Genomic DNA, 14,081 nt, shown 5'->3' on the forward strand with positions numbered 1-14,081 from the left:
ATGATCTGTTGGCTCTCTCCAAATCATTGGCACTGCAAAAGGCATAGATTTCCTTTTCCTGTTCAACCACTGGCGAAGATTTGTTGCACAAGTGTTGCAGCATATGTGTGGGTCCCACCTCTTGTCCTGATCTCCAATTTTGCAGCCAAAATAAACGTGATAGGCTTTCTTAACTATAGTGGTTATACTGCGCTTTTGTGATGCAAAAGTTACTTCACCACAAAGATAGCAGAAGTTATCTGCACTGTTCACACAAGTACGAGGCGTCTCTGCTCACTTTGGCTAAACAGAAATGTGTCCCTTTGCAAAATCAAACACTGACAAATAAGAGAGCACGACACTATATGATTTCTAGAGTTGATATAGGGCAATTTGTTCAGCAGAGTGATGTAAGCTTCGTTATGATTGTATCATCCATGACTTCTAGGAATAACATGATGCAATTCATATAATGTATGATGCAATACCAGCTTCAGATTGCATCATTCATTGTTTTGCCTAAAAAGCAAGTACTGTCCAAACCCAGTCATAAATTTATTCATAGATCCAGTCAAAGATGTATTTTAGTCATTTCTGGTTTAAATTGAGATCCCTTCCCTTTATAACTCACTTATCCTCCGCCATTCCCAAGTCAAAGGTCGTATATACTGACCCAATAGCATATCTTGAAAACTAGAGCCAATCAACAATTGTAAGCATCATTTTCGTTCTCAGTGACCCAGAATTAGTAAAGTTTGACTACATTTATTTCAGAAGCATTTTGGCTGTAGAGCAGTGTTATTATCGGAAGAAGAAGAAGGTGGTAGTGGTGGTGGGGTAGGGGAAACCCTCCATCTTAGACCTGCTGGAAACCATTTGTAACTTCCCTAATGGCAGGATAGTGTACTGGTGCATATCATGAGGTGGATTCAAATTCCCTGTGCCCGGGAGTTAATAAATAGCTAGTTGGTTGAAAATCAGAATCAAAACAATTTATTCTTGTCATCTAGTGGTGGTGAAGTATGAAAAATAGGCCTCAAATTTTAACTGATCCATAAATCTAATTTGTGAGCTTGTGCTGGCTTCAATGCATCATAATACAGTGTAGGTCATGTTTTCTATATAAAGTGTAGTGAAACAGACAAAATGTCCTTATTGGTTTATGTTTTGCGTAGGTACTATCTACAAGGAGCACAAAATGTAATATATCACCAAACAAGGATTTAATTCTTTCCTTCTGCGCTTATCTTGGTTAAACTTGTCCTCATGTTTCTGAGAGCTTCATTTGCTTAAAGGTCGTTTTTAATGTTCCTGATTATTTGGGTCAAACAGGAGTAGCAATGGACTAATTCACAGCAGTATATGATGCAGTCAGCATCTTGCAGGATTAGAGCTTCAACAAATGTTAAACAGACAATATCATTACCACCAAGTATGTCTGTATACAATGGTGTATGAAATAACAGGATGGAAGGAAAGAGAAACTTTTGCTTCTTTTAACTCTCTTCACAAACTATGTGCTAAACTACCTCCTGTTTTGGAACCATCAGGTTATGAGACTGACCTCACAGCATATTAAGCGGTGGAGGCTGTTGTCTAGCTTGTTGGAAAACCTGTTCCCCTTAAAGGGCTAGAGAGCGACTTGTTGTGGCAGCTTCAGCCCAGGTCAGTGTGGGGATGCTGACCCATCCCTCACAAGGTGACTGGAAGAGAGGGCAGACTATTGAAATCCACACTGGTGCAGGAAAAGCGCTCTTTTCCCTGGAGCAGGCTGAGCAGCACACACACCCCGCCCACGGGAGTAGTTAAATACCAGGTTGGTCATGATCCAGTGTGAGCATTACATGTCATCACTCCTTTCTCAGTGGGCTGGGAAGAAATTACTTCCCTCACTGCCAGATTGGCCAAGGCAAAGGGGGGGGGGTTCTCTTTCCCCACAGCAGGTTGGGGGCTTAGTTGGGATGAATGGTGAAATGTGGGTTAGGCTATGATGTCCCAACTCATTATATAAGTGTGGGGTGGATGTCCAGCACAGGTACTCCATAGGGAAGGGATACAGTGATCAGATAAAATGGATTGGTAAAGGATTTCAAGGATGTGTTATCTAAAGGAGCAGAACTAGTCATGGGGCTCCTATGACTAGTATGGCAGGAAGTCAACCCCCTGCTCCTTTATAGCCCCCCCCCCACTTAGCCCTCATTTGAGGGTTGGAGGAGGTGGCAAGGTCCCAGCAGTGGGTTGGCTGAGGGAGGGCTGACAGCCTATACCCTATAACTGGGGTATATAAAAAAGCAGTGACACTCAGACTGAGGCTCGCGAGCCACAAGTGGCTCTTTAATGTGTCTCTTGCGGCTCTTTGCAGCACATAATTAAAACACTGTCCGATTTAATTATTAACCAGTCTAAGTTATTAACTAATCAGGATGCTTTTACAATTGTAGTTGATAAAATAATAATACTTGGTCAGTCATTTTGCTGAGAGAATAATTAATTTTATTTATATATATATATATAGAGAGAGAGAGAGAGAGTATAAATAAATAAATAAAACAATGGATTCCCACTACGGTGGCTCTTTTGGGTAATGTTGATCACTAATTTGGCTCCTGAACCACTAAGGTCTTCAATGATGTAAATGATTATGCAATTTAGAAATAATGTTGCGGCCTAATTAAACCACATCCAGTGTCTCCTGTCCTTGTTCTGGCATAGCCAGAAAACGGTCAATGTACTCACAATTAGCTTTGATCTCTAGTGGTAAAAGGAATTTCCTCATGTGTCTGTGCATGTGATGAGCTGAGAGTTTTGCACCCCTTTATAGTAGCTCCATCTATGTTGCATTTTCCTAGTCTGTTTAGTATCATTATCTCTATTTGAGAGATGGCAAAAGCGAAGTGAAATGGCTTCATCCAAGGCCACAAGGCATGGTGGCTTTATTATTATCATCAAAAATTAATTGTGTTTAGCCTAGAACTTCAGAATTGCTGTACTCATAGTTAGTCCTCTTCAAATTAATCTTGCATGTTGATATTTATATGAGGGAAAAGGTGTATCTTCCTTTTAGATTCCAGGTTCTGCAAATTTTCACTCATGTGAGTAGCCTGGATTACTCATATGAGTAAGATGTATGCATGTGAATAAGGGTTTGTATTTTGGTTCTTTTCATACACTTTTAATATATAGAATACATTTCTATAAAAGAACCATTGATGTAGAAATATACTTGGTTTACATAAGAACATAACGGCCATAGTGGGTCAGACCAATTGGTCCACCTGTCCTCTAACAGTGGCCAATGCCAGGTGCTTCAGGGTGAATGAACAGAACAGGTAATCATCAAGTGATCCATCTCGTGTCGCCCATTCCCAGCTTCTGGCAATCAGAGAGTAGGGGACACTTCAGAGCATGGTTTTGCATTTGGCTAATAGCCGTTTATGGACCTATCCTCTGTGAACTTATCTAGTTCTAGTTCTTGTTTGAACCCTGTTGTAGTCTTTGCCTTCACAACATCCTCTGGCAAGGAGTTCCACAGGTTCACTGTGCGTTGTGTGAAGAAATACTTCCGAGTTTGTTTTAAACCTGCTGCCTATTAATTTCATTTGGTGACCCCCTAGTGTGTTATGAGAAGGAGTAAATAACACTTATTTACTTTCTCCACGTCAATTATGATTTTATAGACCTCTATCATGCCCCCTTTAGTAGTCTCTTTTTCAAGCTGAAAAGTCCCTGTCTTCTTAATCTCTCCTCATATGAAAGCTGTTCCATAATCATTTTGTTGCCCTTTTCTGAATCTTTTCCAATTCCTATATATATATATATATATATATATGAGAGATGTGGAAACCACATCTGCATGCAGTGTTCAAGATGTGGGCATACCATGAATTTATATAGAGGCAATATGATCTTGTCTGTCTTATTATTGATCCCTTTCCTAATGATTCCCAACATTGATAGCTTTTTTAACTGCCCCCCCTCTCTTTTCTTTCTTTTTTTTTTTTTTTGAAATATACCTATTTCATAGAAGTGGCAGGGACCTTGAAAAGTTATTGAGTCTAGTCCAGTCCCCTGCCTTCACAGCAGGACCAAATACCGTCCCTGACAGATTTTTGCCTCAGATCCCTAAATGGCCCCCCTCAAGGATTGAACTCACAACCCTGGGTTAAGTAGGCTAATGCTCAAACCACTGAGCTATACCTCCCCACTGCGTGGATGTTAGCAGAGAACTATCCACAGTGACTCCAAGATCTCTTTCTTAAGTGATAGGCTAATTTAGACCCCATCATTGTATATGTATAGTTGGGATTATGTTTTCCAATGTGCAATATTTTGCATTTATCAACACGGAATGTCATCTGCCATTTTGTTGCCCAGTCACCCAGTTTTGTGAGCCTGTTTTGGGCTAATGTTTCACTTAGTTATCAATTATTGCATGAAAGAAAGGTAGAGAAAGAGTAAGAGTTCAAATATATCCTTGTAAAATTGGTTATTTAATATAAACAGGATTAAAAGTACAAATGACAATGATTTTGGAGGTTGACCTCTGGCAATAATGATTGCCTTGTGATTTAGGCTCTGATACAAGCAAAATACGTAAGCATGTGCTTAACTTTAAGCACATACTTAAGTGCTTTACTGACTTAGGGTCTTAGCATAACACTCTTGAGATCCATGAGCAGAAGGGTGTAAATAAGTGCAAAGGGTTATATGTTACAAAAGTGATATTTATTGGAAAGCAGACTCAGTGTATTGGTGAGCAGTGTCCACATTACAGAATTCTGCAGGATTGATAGATGTACAACAGAAATGACTGATTTTTTTTATGGGAAAATTTGCCAATTTTTAACCCTCTCGAGAAATCAGTAAATCAAGATTCAGAATGATATTGCAGCAGTAGCTAACGTTACACTAGTTCATGGCTCTGTTAAATTTAGAATGTTACAATTCATCCACTGGAGCATTACATTCTGTTGTATGCCACAGCAATTAGATTGTCCTCCTGATGCATAGTCCCAGGGCTTATTTTTACTACCCAACATGAAGAATGAAATCTGTGCAAGAAAGACTTAATAACCCACTTACATTTGTAAAGTTAGTGAGTTATCATGTCTATTGTTTGATAGGTTGTTTTGTTGCATATATTTATCACTTTAGGTGGTGAATTCTTCATATATCTTTAAAACAAATAGCTCTCATAAGTCTTCCATTAGCAGGTTTCCCCCCCACCATAGCGTATACTCTTCAAGTTGTTGTTGATATACCTTTTATAAATTTTCAGGAAAGAAGTGCTAAATAAATGACATTTCTCTGTCGTATCTGTTGGTTCACAAAGAAGACAGAACTAAGGAAGGGCCTGATCTTGCTGGGAAATTAACAGGGGTGTTCATGAAATTGAGGATCAACCCTTAAATGTATATATTCATAGAATATCAGGGTTGGAAGGGATCTAGTCCAACCCCGTGCTCAAAGCAGGACCCATCCCCAACTTTTTTTTTTTTTTTTTTTTTTTTTTTGCTCTAGATCCTTAAATGGCCCCCTCAAGGATTGAACTCATAACCCTGGGTTTAGCAGGCCAATGCTCAAACCACTGAGCTATCACTCCCCCTGTTCAGGTTTACTTTAGGTTGTGGACCTCTATTCATCATCATTTTTCAAGTAATGGAATGATTTTTCTTTTCTTTTTTTCCCCACAGAAAAATGAAATCATCTATTACAATGCAAAAGATGATCAGAACGATGTAAGTAATATGTTATCTTCTTGTTTTACCTGCAAATTGTAGGATGCTTAAATTCTCAGAAAATTGAAAGGGGTATTAAAGATTCTTATGGTGTTAAACGGACATTTTCAACTACTTCTGGGAAATATTTTGGATTTCTGGACATGCACACCAAGTTTGATAGACTGCTAGGTTGCATTTTGTGTTTGTTTATTAAGGTTACATTTTTCCTCATTAGGCCTTCTGAGTTATTAATGAGGGAGTGTGCTTGAGAAGATAACCCTCTCACCACAGCATTGCCTATGTATGGAATCAAACTGTAAAATCTGAATTACAATACTATAGAATCAAGAACGGAAAATTCAAGAACAGCAGGAAAAGACCACGAAAAAGCCTGATCTTATGAGATCCCTAGCCCAGTTTTGCAGACTTAAGTGGTCAGATTGTCCTTTGCATCATTGCACCCTGTGTAGTCATTTACAGCAGTGGAAAGTGAGTGGAAAATGGATGAAAATGGATATACATTAAAAACAGTAGCAATTTGCACCTATTTTGCATTGATGCAAATAACTAAAAGGTGCAGGGCAATGGAGAATCTGGCCCAAGAAGAGTAAATTATATGAGGTTTCCCACCATGACTTTAAATATTAAACATCTTTCTGTCTCTTGGGAGGAAGGGACGTTATCTTCTCCTTCACTTGAGATAATACAGCTGCCTTTTTTATTATAGATTTAATTTATAAAGGAATGGCAAAGGTATTGGAATATATTAATCAGATGGATCAACATGCTTCATTTGCACTCTGTAATCAAGTATTGCTAAAAGATTGATGGCATCACTATTGAACTTGATGCTGTTGCTGTAAGGTAAATAAATAAGATACATAGATCATGTCAAACAAAACTATTTGAGTTGCTTATGTCAGATATGGGTATTCAACTGGGATGCAGGTACAGAAAGTTTGTTCACAAGGAACCAAAACCCACAGAATGAAATCTATACTTCAGCACCTAAGTAAAAGTGATGTGAGTTTGAAAGATGCTGAATACCTATCCTGTTGAATTCTATGCAGTTTTCAGGCGTTCTCCATTTCTGAAAACAGGCCACTTCTCTTAAAGTGCCTAATTATGCAGTTAGGATTCTAAATGTGTGCATCCACATTTGAGCGGTTTTGGCATAAAATAGTATTGAGAGGTTCTTTGAGGCATCTTTTTTTTTTATAGCAATGGTCAAAATAGGTTAGGCACAGCTGCAATGCAAATACCACTCAGCAATTTATATCTTTCTCAGTTCAGAGCTCCTGTAGGTTTTCTCTCCTTTTTAAATTTTTCCCAGAAAAGTCATTTTATTCTTCTAGGTTCCTTGCTCCTTCCAGCTTGTTTGCATTGCTTTAGACGCCTTTCCTTTCTGGAGCTCTACAGCCATTGACAGCAGAAGACAATACTAAGAAACATGATTGTTGAGTTAATAGCAGTTGTCAGTCAGTTACGGAGAATTTGTCAATAAATAAGAAAAAACCTTAACGTGACAGCAACAGCACAGCATGTAATTCCAAAAACCAGCACCAATAATAGTTACTGTTTTGAACACTATTCTATTTCTGAACAAATGAAACATTTGAAACCCTTGGGCTTCAGTCAGGTACTCCAGCATTTCCCAGAGTGATAGCTTTAGAGGAATTTTTTTCAAAGCAAAAGTCCATAATATTTGAGCCTGGTTGGCTGGTCTCAGTCCTTGTAAATTTTGTGGTTTTCATTTACCACATGTACCCTGAGAGAAATTCAGGCAGTTAGCAAAAGTGAAGAGCAGTAATTTAGGTCCAATGCAATTCTTAGGACTTTTGTTTAGTTTAAGATCAAGTTCCCTAGACGCAGTGGTTAATTAGATTAAGTATATAATGGGTTGGAAAGGAGGAAATTAAACGGGCAACACCGTCGAATGGTCCGTATGCTTTGCATTGATAATATTGTAATGTCCTCAGATGCTTTGGAGATGAATGCAATATAAATACTAGCTAGCTAGGTAAAACAGAGCATCTCATTCTGATTGAGTTGGGTATATTTACATAGTCATGTGCTGACACAGTTCATTGCACTTCCTCCTTTCATAATAATTCATATTTCTAAAGGTAGAAGTGAGGGAAAGCAGGGATTTTTTATCTCTGGGATTTGTTTTCTCTTTTAGTTTTTTTTTTCTTTTTCTTCAAATTTAAGAAAACAATGTGAATGAACAAAGAATTACACTTCAAGAAGCCGTTGGATTTTAAAGTCTCTGGTTGCTTTGAGAAACATGTGCTTTGTCTCTGCCAGATCAGTCTTTGTAACTGGCATGATCAGAAGCTACTTGGCTGCCTTTGAAACTAGTGTTCTGACTCCGCAGATGCCACTAATGACGTCCCCATGAGTTCTGGTTAGGCCTTGACAATTTAGGTCATCTTCACATTTCACTGCCAATGATGCCTATTCAGTGTATCTACTAAGTGCTGGACATGCTCATCCTGGATAAATTCCTGTAATGCCTTTCTTTCTTCAGCATTCATCAAAGGCGAAGCTTTCATGTTAGCACTAACCTTTATCACCTTTAAAGCAGCAGTGCACTCACTGGTTATAAACAAACAGTAGAAGACTTATTGCCATTAGCACATACAGTATGTGAAAAGAAAACATAGGCAGCAAACGTAATACAAAAAAGGCCAATGTATTCGAGAGTGACTAATGATTTTGTGTGCCCGACTTGACACCTTAAAAGGGCCTGATTTTTCAGAAAGTGCTGAGCACCCACTTCTGAATATCTGGCCCCTTTAAGGAGTCTCAAGTTGGGCACACACAATCACTAGTCACTTTTGAAAACCTTGGCCTAAATATTTTTTTTTTAAATGCAGTACATTTAGATCTTCTCCCTTATCTAGGGAGGTGTGATCTACTTGAATGAGTGCAGGGGTTGGGGACCAGAGATCTTCTGAGTTGTTAATCCCAGCACTGGCTCTGACTGTGTGGCCTTGAGCTAGTTGCATAACCACTTTACCTTGGTTTCCCCATCTGTAAAATGGGGATAAAATTTATCTCACGGGGTGCTATGGATGGATTAATCATTTTTTGCAGAGTGCTTTGAATGTGAAAAGTTTATATATATATAATACTATTACAAATTCTCAAAAAACTACCTGAAAAGAGTGAATGATGAACATAAGATTAACCAGATTTCTGGTCAATCTTATGTTCATCGAGATATCTAGTTGAACAGATGTGCTGTCGTCTTCATCTGAAATATGTACACTCAAAAGAAGCTCAGGAGACCTTTCTTCAATTTCTGTCTCACTGATTTCTAGTTAAATTCTAATGTAGGACCTCACCTCAGTGAGTTTGCACTTCAGCTGACTCCTCTCCTCCAGACCTCTTACTGTAGAATAGTATCCCCCTACCCACCCCCAGCCCAGCTCCATTTTTCCTACCTTTTCACATTTTGTGGGTACCTGACATTTAGATGGGTGCACTGAGTTAGCCTTCCAGTAGTTTGGAATTAAACTGGAGTGCAAGACAGTGCTCCTAGAGTGAAGACTGTGTATCTGTTGAAAGAAAGGAAAAAATCTCATCAAGCACTGGCACTTTCTGATACTTAGATAAACTTTGTCTCAGAGCAAGCAGAAAGGAGTCACAATGAAGAAGTGCATCATTACCAGCCTTGATTAACTAAATTCTTAGATCTATAGTGCATGTCCCTGCTTGGAGCCTGTCTGAAACTTGCTTACTCTGGTAACTCCTGTGGTCTTTAGTTCACTTGACTTGCCTAATTCCTAGACCCATCTATTCTTGAAGCAAGGGGAAACTTGTTTACTCTGGTCTTCAATTCAACTGACTTACCCACTCCATTAGAGGATTTTGTTGATCTTGTACAACCAAACTGTCTTGAATGTTCTGATCAGCCTGCTCAGACCCTTCACTTATTTGGTTGACTGTTGGTTTTTCCAAAGAAATCATTTTGTATTTGTCTCCATAAATTATGTTAATTCAGGACAGTTTTTGTTCCACATAATGTGCTGCAAGATTCAATGTCTATACACCTTTTGCATGTTGTTTTCTTCTTTGCTCTCAGCTAAACTATCACTGTTATACAGATGCTCAAGTTTATATATCCTGACTTTTCAATCTCCGACAAATGAGTCTTCATACTATCACCTTTTCTTGTAAGCCCTTTTAACCTAATTTGGTTCTTGCCTCTACCTGCCTATCCCCCCCCAACATCACATTTGTGAAAGTTACAGAATTAGCAAGATTGAACAGTCATTCTCAGTTGTTCAGCCACAGCTCAGATGACAGCAATGAAAGCATTCCCAGAATATCCCACCAATGTGTCTTTACACTGAACTGGGACCACTAAGGTTGAAAGGGTTACTCAGTTTCTCTGTGAATGTAGTTTTTTGGCCTATCTGCTGATGTCAATAAGGATGTCAATTATAGGCAGATTGTGTCTGTCATGTGAACACATGTATACTAAAAACTGGAATAAGACCCAACTCACAGAGGCCACTTAATATCCATCAGTTGTTTGCTACTAACCTAGATCAGACTTTACCCAGTGACCTAGACATGAAAAGCTCTGTATTCTATCACATATTCCTGATTATTTTACTCCCACAGCCTGTTTGCCTTTTCTGTTCTTTACTTGTTTGCTTGTGATCATCTTGTTCTATGCTAGTGGTTATTGAATATTGGTTCATCCTAACCTTTGCAAGCTCCAAGTCTGAAATTTATGCACCGTTGCAAAGTCCTTTAAATAGTGCAAAGTTATCTAGTCCAGGAGTATATTCAGTTTTAGTTCATATTAGATTCCATCTATACATACACACACCAGAATCCAAAAAACCCCAAAATCTTTACTTAGTATGATGAATTGTTGTTTGTTTATATAATGTGTTATATATAGTGTGCATATACAGCATGCTAGATGCTTTACAGACAATCTGAAGTTGAAGTTAAGTCTAGTTACAAGTGCTTTTCAGTGCAAATTACAGTCATTATTTAGGGCCAGCCAGGAAAAGAATAAAAAATGCAATAAATGAAAGTTGTGTCTGTTCCATGGCTATTTCATTTGTGTTATTTTATAGCACAATAGTTGTAGAGACAGTACATAAACATTGCTGGAAAATACTACATTTAGATACTGTTGTATATATTTTTTTGAAAATCAGCACTCATTTTGGTCAGTGGATTTGTATTAGAGCCATATGTAATTCTTTATAGATCTATACATTACATGCTCCTGAAAATAACATAGTTATATGTCTGCCAATCCATCTGCCCATGTTCCTCGAGCCTAAAGAATATGAAGAAGTTTCCTCTAGCAAACTCTTCTCTGATGCCTTATTGAAAAAGAGATATGATCGGGAAGGAAGAATGGCTTTGTTGTTAAGATACTGGTAAGAGATTCAAACAGATTAGTCCTCGGTGTGCTACAGACTTTATTTTACCTAGGAAAATTATTTAATCTCAATATCTCACTTCTCCATCTATAAAATGTGGATAATAATACATCCTTCTCACCACCCTTTGTCTCCCTCATTTGTTTACATTGTAAGGGCTATGGGAAGAGGACTGTCTTTTACTATGTGTTTGCAATGCCTAGCATAATGGGGCCCTGATCTTGGTTGAGGCCTATACAGTAATACAAATACAGTAACTCCTCACTTAACATTGTAGTTATGTTCCTGAAAAATGCGACTTTAAGCAAAACAATGTTAAGCGGATCCAATTTCCCCATAAGAATTAATGTAAATGAGGGGATTAGGTTCCAGGAAATTTTTTTTCACCAGACAAAAGACTATATTATATATAGACACACACACACACACACACACACACACATAATATATAAGTTTTAAACAAACAATTTAATACTGGTACACAGCGATGATGATTGTGAGGCTTGGTTGAGGTGGTGAAGTCAGAGGGTGGGATATTTCCCAGGGAATGCCTTACTGCTAAATGATGAACTAGCAATTGGCTGAGCTCTCAAGGGTTAACTCTCACACTCTACAAGGCAGCTGGAATGGAGGGAAGGGAGACAGAGACACACACCGTGTGTGTGTATGTGTGTGTGTGTGTGTGTGTGTGTGTGAGAGAGAGAGAGAGAGAGAGATGCTCATTTCCCCTTTAGGTACACTGCCTTGTTAATTAGATCAGCTAGCTGAGACCTCAGCTGCTGCCAGCAAGCTCCCTCCGTCCTGAGCCCTGTTGTGTGTCCCCCCTGCTCTATGGAAGATGAGGTAAGCGGGATGCAGGACCAAGAGGGAGGGGGACACCCTGACATTAGCCCCCCTCTTCCTTCCCTCCCCCACACACAGCAAGCAGGAGTCTCGGGGAGCAGCTCCAAGACACAGGACAGGAGCAGCACATGGCAGTGGGGGGAGGGACAACTGCAATTGTTAGCCTGCTGGGCAGCTGCTGCACAGGGAACTTAGGGGAGCAGGGAGCTGATGGGGGGCTGCCAGTTCACCCTGGTTCCAAGCTCCCACCAGCTACCTGCAATGCGCTGCTCTTCCTGCAAGCAGTGGACAAAGCAGGTGGCTGCCAAACGAAATTAGAAGGGAGCATTGCATAACTTTATATGAGCATGTTCTCTAATTGATCAGCAACGTAACAACGTTAACCGGGACGACTTTAAATGAGAAGTTACTGTAACTAATAATAATTGCAGATTCTGCCACAGACTTTGTGTGTGAGCAAGCTGCATAAGCTCTGTGCTTTTGATTCCAATGTTCTGCTTATACGGTGTATTGCTTTCTTTTACCATTTGCCTGTCTTGCCTATTTAGGTTGTAAACTCCTCAGGATGGGGACACTTTCTTAATGTGTATGTACAACGGGCAGTATAACAGGGTCCTGATGTTAGACACTTCACACTCAACTAATATCTTCGAAAACAACCTTCACAAATATGTGTTCTATCAGCTAACCCTTTTACAGTACTGAAACTACCCTTCTGTGTGTGGACAGTGATCTTTTCTTAGCGGTCTATGGCTCCATTTGTGCCCTCATTTTTCTTCCTTTTAATGCTGCATTTAAAACTATTGGCTGTGACATTTTCCAGATCATCAAGCACCATCTGGTGGAGTTACAGCCACTTTGCTTCTGTTGTTTTGGTTCTACATATTCAACTCCTCCTCCTCTGTGCTTGGCCATGGAAAACCCTTTCCCACTGAACCTCCCTGCCATGGTGTCCCAAAGTTCTTCGTTGATCGCACCCCCTTGGCATACTTCCTATCAGATTTTATTCTTGTGTAACTATTTTATGCTGCTGATACCCAACTCTGTTCCCCCCCACCCCGTTTCAGCCTTTACTCATTTTCTGCTGCTTTCACCTCACGATTGCTTGGCTCTACAAGGGTTTCTTTTAATTCAATCAAAACCCAGCCTTCTACTAATTTGTAATAAGTGCACCTTGAAACAAAACTCCACCATCTCCAGGTTTCTTCTCAACTCAAATATCACATCAACTCTAGTATTAAAAAGCTTAGGATGAGGTTGTGTATGAATGAGTAAGTGACCTGGGGGTCATATCTCCCATCTATATACATTTGCCTAGCTTCATCTCTGAAACATTGCCCCCTGCGACAATCTCTCAGCCATTCTTCTTCAATTTCTTTCATTTGGTCTATGGTAAAGTCATGCTTTATCTGTCCCAAGGCCCAACTCTTGAGACTTCAGTTTGTCAAGAATATGGGCTTATGTCCTTTTCCATACCTGGAAGAGGTGTAGCTCTCATCCTCCGAAATCTTTACTGCTAAACTAACCATTTAGGAATCTAGTTCAAGATTTCTCTCTTTTCCTTCTTAACCTGAAATACCTCCTGTTAATTTACTCCATTCTATTTTTCTGGTGTCTTTTTCTGTTCTTCAGTCCAGTTTGCTTTCCTCCTTCCTATTTACACAATGCTCTGAAGATCCACCTCTCTCACTCTTTCCACCATCTAGAATATTTCCGGGGGCTAATTGTTTTCTTCACTTGGATTTTTTTTTTAAACCATTTGAAAACTAGTAATTCTTTGGCCTCTGATTCTCTAATACAACAAATAAAACAATCAAGTTGTAACCCTTAGTTTTCCAATCAGTAACGAGTCTCTGGTGTTCTGCAACATCAAACAGATGCTGCTAGTTTATCTAATTGCTTATATGCCCCTCGGTGCCATGGTATGTGAGCACCTCATAATCATTAATGTATTTTATATTCACAACAAGGAAGGAAGTATTTCCTTCCTATTTTTCAAATAGGGACATGAGGCACAGAGTAGATTAAGTGATTTGCCAAGGTCACAGCAGATAACTGTGACTAAACCAGTAGGTTTCCATTCACTAGAAAATATTTCCTAGCCTTCTTTTTTTGCAGGTTG

At 39.2% G+C, this 14,081-nt stretch overlaps 1 protein-coding gene across 4 annotated transcripts in view; it reads left to right on the forward strand.

Annotated features, from left to right (window-relative positions):
- The window catches only part of CACNA2D1 (calcium voltage-gated channel auxiliary subunit alpha2delta 1), a 677,013-nt gene that overhangs the window by 349,544 nt on the left and 313,388 nt on the right, over positions 1 to 14,081 (forward strand). For all 4 annotated transcript variants that reach the window (XM_065420204.1, XM_065420229.1, XM_065420221.1 and 1 more), the window contains exon 5: positions 5,673 to 5,717. In XM_065420204.1, the coding sequence (XP_065276276.1) occupies positions 5,673 to 5,717 (45 nt within the window). The remainder of the gene's footprint in view (positions 1 to 5,672; positions 5,718 to 14,081) is intronic.

Source organism: Emys orbicularis, chromosome 1 (assembly GCF_028017835.1).
Source record: "Emys orbicularis isolate rEmyOrb1 chromosome 1, rEmyOrb1.hap1, whole genome shotgun sequence".
NCBI lineage: Eukaryota > Metazoa > Chordata > Testudines > Emydidae > Emys > Emys orbicularis.